General features: G+C 39.9%; 1 protein-coding gene across 1 annotated transcript in view; it reads right to left on the reverse strand.

Annotated features, from left to right (window-relative positions):
• Window positions 1-11136, reverse strand: part of LOC103365115 (cadherin-18-like) — a 156130-nt gene that overhangs the window by 140179 nt on the left and 4815 nt on the right. Inside the window, exon 2 of the mRNA XM_008292459.1 lies at window positions 7475-7769. Coding sequence (XP_008290681.1) covers window positions 7475-7769 — 295 coding nt within the window. The remainder of the gene's footprint in view (window positions 1-7474; window positions 7770-11136) is intronic.

The raw sequence follows: 11136 nt of genomic DNA on the forward strand, positions 1-11136 counted from the left end.
ACAGCATCCTCATCAGCACTCGGAGATTTTATGAGGCATCAGCTGTATATTTAGAATTTAAATGATCAACAACCCGTATATGTAATAATAACAACACCATAATATCACATACTGCACTAAAATACATCAGCGCGATCCACTCTTCTGCATTATTAATACTTTCACTTTAAGCACTCGTGGTTAATAATATTTACTCCAGGAGGATTTTCACCGTACTCCAGTTCTCCGTTATTCCCTTCAGCTGTTAATCCTCTTGGTCTGACATACAGCTTGATGCAAAGCCTATAATTTCAAAGGTCTAGACTGAGAAATAGCTGGTTCTCTTAATTAAAAAGCAATCGCGGTCTGATAAAGAACACTCCACCGCTGCAGCCGCCCGCCTGTTTGCATAAGGCATGCATTTCCACCGCCGACCTTAACCTACACTTCTACTGGCAACTGGGGAGCTACTGGAAAGAAAATTTAAAAAAAAATAAAATCAGACACAGTAAATGGTAAAAGAAGTAAATGAGTGCCAGGAGGACAATGAATGAATGACAGAGAGGGAGATAAGAAGTGAGGAAACGGTACATGACCTGCCAACCCTAAGATTAGTGGACCCCCTGCTTGATCGATCCATCGGGGGGTTCAGGAAAGGAAATATGGGAGGTACAAGGGCTGGAGAGCAGAGTGGCAGAGATAAAGAGCAAATAAAAAGAGACAGAGTCTTTAAGAGGGATGAAATAGAGAAACATGAGCTGAGAAACAACAAGTGAAGACAGAAATGCTGCAGCTGCTCCTGTGTGTTTTTACAGTCGCTTGATTGATGATGGCGATCGGAGCAGTGTGACCTACTGACCTCCGGAAAAACGCAGATTTTTAAATAAAAATCCACGATTAGCACCTGAAGCACATACATGAACAAACATGTAAAGTTTTAGGAGAAATGTGTAATTTAATGACTGACAAGGACTGCTTGTGTTCCCAGTCTGTCCCAGTCCCAGCTCAGCAAACCCTCCCAGTTCCTGTCATGAATTGTTTGTTTTGTTTTTTAAAGAAATCCTACTAAAATTTCTCCCAAGTTCATGAGACTAGCAAAATTCCTAAAGCTGTACTCCAAATACTATTTTAGTAATCAGTTTTTAAAATTCCTCTGTCCTCTGAGCTGAATTTATTCATTTTTGTAATGCTCAAAAAAACCCAGCCGCTTATTTTTCACTGGTTTCAGTTACATTTTGCACTTAGCATCAATGAAATGCAGGCTGCAAGGTGGCGCAGTTGGTAGCACTGTTGCCTCGCAGCAAGAAGGTTGCCGGTTCGCGTGCCGGTGGGGGCGCCGGCGTGGAGTTTGTATGTTCTCCTCGTGCAGCGTGGGTTCTCTCCGGGTTCTCCGGCTTCCTCCCACACAGTCCTAAAACATGTTGAGGTTAATTGGTGATTCTAAATTGTCCGTAGGTGTGAATGTGAGTGTGCTTGGTTGTCTGTCTCTAAGTGTAGCCCTGTGATAGACTGGTGACCTGTCCAGGGTGTCCCCTGCCTTCACCCTGAGTCACCCCCCGCGACCCTAGTGAGGATTAAGCGGTGTATAGATAATGGATGGATGGATCAATGAAACCCTGAGGGCCAATTTGCTACTAAACACTTGTTGAATATTTCAATTTTAGTATCATGTAATTTTATCATTATGGTGTCAATAAACAACATATATTACCTCATTGCACGCTCACTTAGCAGCAAAAAAAATCCTCTTTTAAAACATTTTTACTGCTTATTGAGCCAAAAATGAATGAAAGTATTAAAGCTCTTTGCACATACAAAACAAACAAAAAGAAAAAAACTGCACGATGTTGCATTACTCCATTATGTAATATAGATTTTTTTAAATACATCTCATTTTCCATACTTCCCACTGACTCTAACATTCTATTCAGTTGACTTCAAGGTTTTCTATCTATTTGAGACACCTACACTCAATGGTCACTTTATTACATAAACCTGTGAACTCTAAAGTTGTTCAATAAAGCGGCTCTGCCATAAATTCTGCTTTTATGAAGCTTCTATATTTTCGGTTTTTGTTGACGTTGTCAAAAAGGTGATGATTCAGTTTTATGCCTGTGACGGAGGTTTCAGTAGATGGTGGTTAAATTTCATTGCAGATGTATAAAAATGAAATATGTTTTATGATTCCCTCCGACCTTCCGCGGGGGTAAACTGGGAATTGTTGATGGATGGGATGGATGTTAAATTAGTCCATTATTTTGTAATTTTCCACGCTGACAATGTCAACAAAAGCTGAAAATAAAGAGGCTTCGTAAGAGTGGAATTTATGGCAGGTGTATCTAATAAAGTGGCCGGTGAGTGTGGGTATCGCTCAGAGATGGAAAACCTTGAAGTAAGCACAGTACGGATACATATTTGTGAAATAAAACCACTGAATGTGATATTACAGAGAGTAAAAATGTTCAAAAAATTATTTGATGATGAAAGTAATGTAACACCTTTCAAATTCTTTTATGTCTGCAATTATTATTCACGCTGATAGACTTACTTCCAATAAAAACAAGCAGTCGAGGAATTCAAAATGTTACACTGAGACTACTTTAAAAGGGTTTTTCCTCTTTTTTTTTTTTTAGCTTTAAAGGTGTGATTGTCAGTTTTTTATGCAGAATGACAGAATTTCTACTGTATTGATGCTACACAGAATCAATAAATGTACATACAGTTGAAACCAGAAGTTTACGCACACTGGATAAACACACAAATAATCTTTTTTTTCTCCCTATCTGACATTAAATCAGACTAAACTTTTCATGTTTTAGGTCATTTAGGAATGCTAAAATTATTTTTATTTGCTAAATGCCAGAATAATAAGAGAGAGAATTTTTTAGAGTTTTTTTTTTCTTGTTTGCTTTCTTCAAAGTCAGAAGTTTACATACACTAAGATTACTTTGCCTTCAAACTATTTGGGAAAGCCCAGATGATGATGTCATGTCTTTGGAGGCTTTTGATAGGTTCATTGACAACATTTGAGTTAATTGGAGGCACACCTGTGGATGTGTTTTACCTCAAACACTCTGCTTCTATTTGTGACAACATGGAAAATCTAAAGAAATCCGCCAAGATGTCAGGAAGAGAACTGTGGACCTCCACAAGTCTGGTTCATCCTTGGGTACATTTTCCAGATGCCTGAAGGTTCCATGTTCATCTGTTCAAACAATTATAGTATAAACACCATGGGAATGTCCAGCCGTCATACCGCTCAGGAAGGAGACGGATTCTGTGTCCCAGAGATGAAGTGTTTTGGTGTGAAATGTGCGTATCAACCCCAGAACAAAAGCAAAAGACCTTGTGAAGATGCTGCTGAAGCTGGTAATAGAGTGTCATTATCTTCAGTGAAACTAGTCCTGTACTGACATGGGCTGGAAGGTTACTCAGAGAGGAAGAAGACATCACTCAAAAAGCAACATAAAAAAGCCAGATTACAGTTTGCAAATCCGCACAGGGACAAAGATCTTCGTTTCTGGAGACATGTCCTGTGGTCTGATGACACTAAAATTGAACTGTTTGACCATAATGACCATCGTGACCATCGTGACATTTGGAGGAAAAAGGAGGAAGCCTGAGAACAACATCCCAACTGTGAAGTACGGGGGTGGCAGCATCATGTTGTGGGGGTGTTTTGCTGTAGGAGGGACTGGTGCACTTCACAGAATAGATGGCATCATGAGGAAAGAACATTATGTGGAAATATTGAAGCAACATCTCAAGACATCAGCCAGGAAGTTAAAGCTTGGGCGGAAATGGGTCTTCAGATGGACAATGACCATAAGCATACCACCAGATAAGTTATAAAGAGGCTTAAGGACAACAAAGTCAATGTTGTGGAGTGGCCATCACAAAGCCCTGATCTCACTCCTGTAGAAAATTTGTGGTCAGAGATGAAAAGACGTGCAAGGCAGCCAACAAACCTGACTCAGTTCCACCAGTTCTGTCAGGAGGAATGGGCCAGAATTCATCAAACTATTGTGAGAAGCTTGTGGAAGGAAACCCAAAACATCTGACCCAAGTCATGCAGTTTAAAGGCAATGCTACCAAATAGTAAAGAACTTCTGACTTTGAAGAAAGCAATAAAAAAATTCTCTAAAAACAATCTCTCATTATATAAATAATGTTGGTAATCCTAACTGACCTAAAACAGGAAAAGTTTATTCTGATTTAATGTCAGAAATGGAGAAAAAAAGTTTTATGTCTTTTTATAGTGCATGTGAACTTCTGGTTTCAACTGTAAAATGTGAATAGTTGACAATTTTGTTCAGATGGGACATTAATAATCACTATAAATTTGATTACTGTGAAAATTTCAGCATCAGCTGTTTAGTTTGAAATCCTCCTCAGGGCTTTGTGGATGTTCAGTGCAATTTATAACCAACTCAAGTCATAAATAAGTGATTGGAGATGTCTGGAGGGAACCGCAAAAACTTCAAAAATTTGGAACTGAAAAGTATTTGGAGTCAAGATTCTACAGGGTCCCATGAACTTCACCGACATTTTAACATGATTTATTTTTTACGTGAACTGAAAAAATGAAGCGAGTTGGCACGAAATGACATTTTTGTCTCAACACAATAACTGTGTGTCTGCACGGTTATTTGCATTCATCTAGATGGAAAACACATGACATCCATAATGTTCCTGTGTGTTTCTGTGTGTTTTTCCATTTGCAGATTTGCAGTTCTTTTTTTGAAGTGCCACAGAGTGCTCTTGTACATCTGAAGGGTTCATTTGCAAAATACAGTTGTCTCTATTTTGATTTATTTTTCTAAATCATGTTTTTCAATTATGCACTTCAGGGAAGAGGAATAGAGCTGGTGTTGGCTTGTTTCAATATGTTAAACTGTCTCTCTCTCTCTTTTTTCCTCCTTCTTAGTAACACCTTTCCTTGTTGTTTTTATCGTGCAAAGGAATGTCAACCAAACTGGTGTTGCTTTATTCGTTTCCAAAAATGATTTCTATCTGCTTTTGCTAATGAACTCAACCAGTGAAAGAAGCGCATGTGCAAACATCCTCTGCATAATCTAAAATCATACTCTGCTCCCAGATGGGATATGTGCATCCTTGCATGTCAGTGCTGTGCAGCCTGCAGAATTAGCAGCTATCTAATGAGCATCTCAGCCACATCGTGGTGTTTTTCTTAATTTTCTTTCTGGTAAAAAAAAACCCCCATGTTTTTCAAAAAAGCCTGGTTGGTGAATTTCGAAATAAACATTATTTCTGAGAACAGTATTTCCAGTATTGTTTCACTGTCTGTAGCTGAAATATCCTCTAATTGGAGAAAGAAATGTGTTTTTGTTTAGTTGCAATTAACACAGAAGACCAAATGGACATGCATCATCATCGTACCTGGTGGTAAAATGTTAAAACGCCATTATTCCAACAACAAAGGTGACACAACAAAAGGTCCCACAAAGCTGCTGTTAAATTAGATGGAAGCCTGATGGGAGCTGGAGCTGCTGAACTAAATAATGATTGTTTTGATGTTGAATAACGAACTCATATTTATGCAGCAACTACAGCAGTGGGGACAGACAAGCTGAAACATAAAGTTAATTAAAAGTCAAAGGTAAATGAGCAAATGGTGCATGTTCTCAACTATTCTGTCACAGTGTGAGTAATCAGTATCAGAGCAGGTGAATAATTTGTCTTTGAATTAAATTATGTATATAAGATGTAACAAGGGTTTTACTGCTGGGAGGCAGACGACGAATGCAAAGGATAACGAACTGAATGCCATTATTAATTTAATCTAATGAAAAATATTCCTTGATGACCCTTTTTTTATTTTTTTCCACGGCAGAAACAAAACTAAACAAAAAGTAACACTGGAAGATGGAAACCGTGCGTTTCATCACTGATTAAAAACAATAATGTTCAAGATAGTCGAATGGACAAAAGAACTAATTAGTGTTTTGTTTAATACGCTGCAGCATCTGTGGAGTCACACCCTGCAGCTCCTGATCAGAATTCCTCTTGTTTAGTAGATTCATCAGTTTGAGTTGTTGTGCTGCTGGTAATTAAGAAGCTCTGTACATTCAGTAATGTGTCAGGCACTGAAGTTCTTCATAGTAAACAGATTTACTAACTAAGAGAGAAGCAGCAACGAGGCAGCGGAGACAAACTACAACCACATAGGCAGCGTCTATGAGAATGTACAGTAATTGAACTGCTGATGTAGCACAGCTGATGTGGATGTAACATCAACGCTACTTTCATATCTTTCATGTTGCTGTCAGAAGGATTGAGTCGGTTCCAGGATTAACGACGGCCCTCCAAGCAACCCTTTGTCTTTGAATTCCTGTTTCCCAAACATCTAGGGTCTCTTCTCGGGCTAAACCCAGACAGCAAACATGGCTTTAGTGAACAAGTGAGTGAATCACCTACTGAATGAGCAGCTGCTCTTGAGATGAGAGAACATGTAGCTGTGTTAATGCTAACACTGATGCTCGGTTAGCCAGATGGACGGAGAGAGAGAGAGAGAGAGAGAGAGAGAGAGAGAGAGTGGCTCAGAGTTTGGAAATGTTAACTGAATTTACTGAGGAGAGTCCGTCTGTTGCATCACTGCAGAGCAGGGACACGGACACGCAGCCTTTTTTTATTAACCTCACCACAAACCAGAGTAACACACGTAACCATGGCAACCAACGGTGTCCGTGGCCTCAAAGCGCTTGAATAATCTAAAAAAATTAAACAAATACTAGACTAAGATGTCACTGGTGAAAACTAGACTGAGATGAATAAAAATCAAATGACTGAACTGATACACACTTCAGTCAAAACATTAAAACGGAATCAGAATCGGGTGCCAACGTTAACGCTGCTGAATGCACTCATGAGGTAGTTGTGGTGACTCAAAGGTTGAGGTTTTAGGCTACTGATCAGAATCAGATCAGAAGGTGAGGGGTTCAAGCCCCAGCACCAACAAACTGCCACTGTTGGGTCCTTGAGCAAGGCCCTATCATGGCTCGTCCTTCCTAAGAGGGTCCTAAGTACTTCCTAAGAAGGTGGGATATATTGCATTTGATTAAAGTCCATGTAATGACAACATAATCTTGAAATCATGAGGCCTTCACTGTTCAAATCCTGCAACACTGATTGGATCAGTACCTTCCAGGACTAGTCTCTGAGAATCCCTTGCTTTGAGTATTTAAAGACAACCACCCACAGATTAAGCAAAGCTGATTATCCCATTGTTCCATTCCAGTCCCATTGTACATCCCATTGTTCCATTCAGTCATGTCAAAGTCTGTATAGATTCTGACATGTCATAAAATAAAAAGCACAACATGCAACTAATAACCCTGATAATGGAAGTATTCAGTTTAGGTTAGCCATGTCCAGGAACCTGTGGATTTGCCGACCTGGCTTTTACTAGGACCCCTAAGCCATTACTAACACTACTGGTTACACCAATCATTAGCAAAAGCTGTATCTGTCTTACCAATATCGGACATCTCAGGCACTGTGGCCGAGAACGGTCCGTTGGGGAACACTGGAGCGTTGTCGTTGACATCCTGGACCTTGATGATGAACTCTGACTCTGCCTCCAGCGAGCGGTTGGACCAGCGGTCGATGGCCCTCGCATGTAGGACATAATGAGACTTGGTCTCCCGGTCCAGGCTCTTGGCGGTGTGGATGTCACCCGTCGTCTCGTCAATGATGAAGATAGACCCGGCCCCCTCGCCGGACAGGATGTAGCGCACAGAACCGTCGCCCTTGTCAGAGTTGGAGTGGAGCTGGAGATGTGGAGGGGGAAAAAAAAGGAGGAAAATGAGTGAGGGAGGGAGCAGCAAAGTGGCTGACAAGTATGTAATGCAGAGTAATAGCCAAGTGTCAAGATGAGTGGTCAGTTAATGGTGAGGAGCAGGCAATGAGAGGCGCAGCTATCCAATCAGGAGAGCAGAGGCAGGAGGAGGCTACTGGAGGATTTGGAGTGTGACAGGTTGTATAAAAGGTTCAGTATCTGAAACAAGTTGCTGTCACAGTAAATGGGGGGAAAAAAAGGCGAGTGTGACAGAACACGTTGTACAACACACAGTCTACCCTGAGCTGGAGGTGTCACTGAGGAAATTAAGGACCAGGACGGAGAGACAGATAAGTACCGGGGAAAGTGAAAATGAGACACCCTGATAAATAGTATTCCAGTATGACTGTAAGGTATCTGAGCCAGTCTGTTCTGTCGCAGTGAACTTGTGCCGAGCTCCAAAAGGAGATGGGGTTTGAAGTTTGAAGGCTCTGAGTCGAATGCGGTAAAAGGCATGTACGTTGTATAACCTTAATCTAAGATAAAACATTTAGATGCAGCACTTTACTCAGAGCATGTAAAGGACACTGACTCCATGAGCAAAACATGTTCTTGTTTTATGCATCAAATGAATCAGAAAAAAATGCATTAAATACATGATTTAGAGGCAGAAATCCACTAAAGTCAGAGGTCACACTTGCTATAAGCTAACTAGCCTGGTATAGCAGTTATTGGAGGGACTAGTTTTGTTCCTTTTCTTTCTATAGTGCAATTTAAAATGTAGCTTTTGTCTCATTTATGTGGTATAACACTCTTTTGTGATTTTTCAATTTAACCCTTTAAACCCCAAAACATGCATGGGGTTAATCTTTCATTTTTTCTTTCTTTCTTTCTTTCTTTCTTTCTTTCTTTCTTTCTTTCTTTCTTTCTTTCTTATCACCAAAATTACACCATTAGTCAGAGTCAAAAACTGCATAAACAGAAAGAAAACATCACATTTTCATATCTTTGACAGTGCTTGAGCTATTTATGTGGGCCGTCCCTGCGGGAAAATGACCAAATCTAAGCTTAAAACATCACTTTCACCAGAAATAATCAATAAAATTAGTCTGAAGATACATTCCACATGGTGAATTAACTTTCTTGGTTTGATGTGCAGAAGAGTGTAAACATCTAGTTTGTACAGATTGTAAAAGGGTAAGTAGAAAAATATCTATACTATATAGAGTCACTATTGATTTCCACTCTGGGTACTTTAGAAAATGTTGTACATGTTGATTGTGTTGTTTTGTTTTTGTTTGTTTCGTGTTTTTGTACAATATATAATCCAAGAAATTGAATTTTGGTGTTTTCTTTTTATGGCATTATGACTTTGCCAAACTGCACACAACACAATTTTAAAGCTCTCTCTACTTCTAGCCATGATTCTACTGTTTCTGTTGCATTGTGGGACTTTATATGACATTGAAAACTTTAAATAAGAATGAGACAGGAGCATAAAAAATCCCCTGAAGTGTTCGGGGGTTCAGAGGGTTAATGAAAAAGGACAAATACGCAAACTGGCTTTCGCTAAATCCATCTCATCTTGCAACTAAAACTCCGTCCCCGGGGACTGTTTTGTAGTTAATGTGAATCTTAAGTTGCTCTTAATTGCCGTTTCCTTTTGTATCATTTTCATAGTCACACACAATGTGGTCATTAACTAATCCTGAGCACTATGGTGTGGAGAAATACAGCTAGATTTTTACTCCTGCCCGTGGTGAGCTCGTGGTCAAGCAGAGTTAACTACCAATTAAGGCCTCGGTCAGTCAGAGAAGAACAACACTAAGCGCACCATCAAGCTGTCCGGCTGCATCCTCTGCTGCAGTCAGTGTGTGTCCCTGACAGTTCAGAACATCACAAGTGGATCCTTGTGCTTCACTTGCTGTATATATAGAGTTTTTTCCTTTTTTCTTCTCACAACAAACTCCTGCTGGATTTTTCTGCTTCAGAGACTTTCATGGACTGAGTCTCCCTGAGTCTGTGAGCTTCAGTTTAGAAGTCTTACAAGTGCTGCTGCTGCCTTTGTTACCTGATCTAAAATGCAAAACACTTCACGGTATTCACAGTGTGCAGATAGACACCAATTAGAGCTGAGATGAATTCGACATCTAATTTTGCTTTAATAACGTTCTGTTTGCGTTATATGTCGCTATCATCTGTTCAGTGTCCCTGCATTGCTATTCAACAATGTAGCCTCAGTTTATAATTTGTTATTCTTATCCCTTCGTTACTCTGAGAAGCCACATCAATGCGTGAATCGTGATTCGAAACCAGTTTTACTCTGGATGGCGTAAATGTTAAGTGCATTCATTTATAAAGCTCAGTTTGAGGACACCTTTTCTACCCGACGTGATTGAAAATTCATTTAAGAGAGATCCTTTATTGAATTTTTAAGGCTTGACTCGTGTAACCAACTGTTCCAATAAGGAAAGACATCTAAATGTGGGATTCTGGTCTTGACTCAATCTCTACCAAATGTGTACTTCCTGTCTTTTACCTTTGCAGCGCAGTGCAGCTCTTTGTGTGCGTTGGGCTTCGTGAAATGAAGCGGGTTAAAAGTCTTATCTTGAATTATCTTTGACAGTAACTCACTTTATGTTATCTTTCTGATTCCGTACAGTCAGATACTGCCGCTGCTGTTTAACACGCTGCGGATGATGGGCTCTATAATCGCTCCCCTCCCATCTAGCGACTACCGAATAATGGCAAATGGGATATGAATGACACAATGACAGGCAGAGCAGAGAAGACCAAACACAACCTTGTCATTCTATACATGGCTGGATTTGACTGGGGAATTCATGAGAATCTACAAACGCCATCTGTCCTTTTTCTAACTCGGCAGCACGGCAAGAAAACCCAAATGTCCCATTTAAAACTGAACGATAGCATCAGTTCTACGGGAACTACAGATTTACACCTTATATTATAGAATGTATTCCTCAGTGTGGTTGATCTAATTGGTTTCCGATCCCGGTGCGTTGCCTTCATTTACACCTTGTATTAATGTGAATGCTTAGTTATCTAGAAAAGTTATCTGAATATCACTGTACGCAAGGTGTAAACGGAGTGTTGACTTCATACCGTACTGCATATTTGAATAGCCACAGTGTCACAGTAAGTGTGACGTTGATACAATCTTTCAACTTCTACTATTTGAATTACTTTATTTATACGATATATACTGAAAAGACAGCTCTTGTCAACAATCTAAACTGAAGCCTTAGATATTGCGACAACGCACCCATTTGAAACCGAAAAAAAGTATGCTTTAGTCAAGGCGGGCGGTGGCTCACTGAGATGTTTAGCTCTGTAAG

The sequence above is a fragment of the Stegastes partitus genome, unplaced genomic scaffold, assembly GCF_000690725.1.
Source record: "Stegastes partitus isolate 25-593 unplaced genomic scaffold, Stegastes_partitus-1.0.2 Scaffold812, whole genome shotgun sequence".
Classification (NCBI taxonomy): domain Eukaryota; kingdom Metazoa; phylum Chordata; class Actinopteri; family Pomacentridae; genus Stegastes; species Stegastes partitus.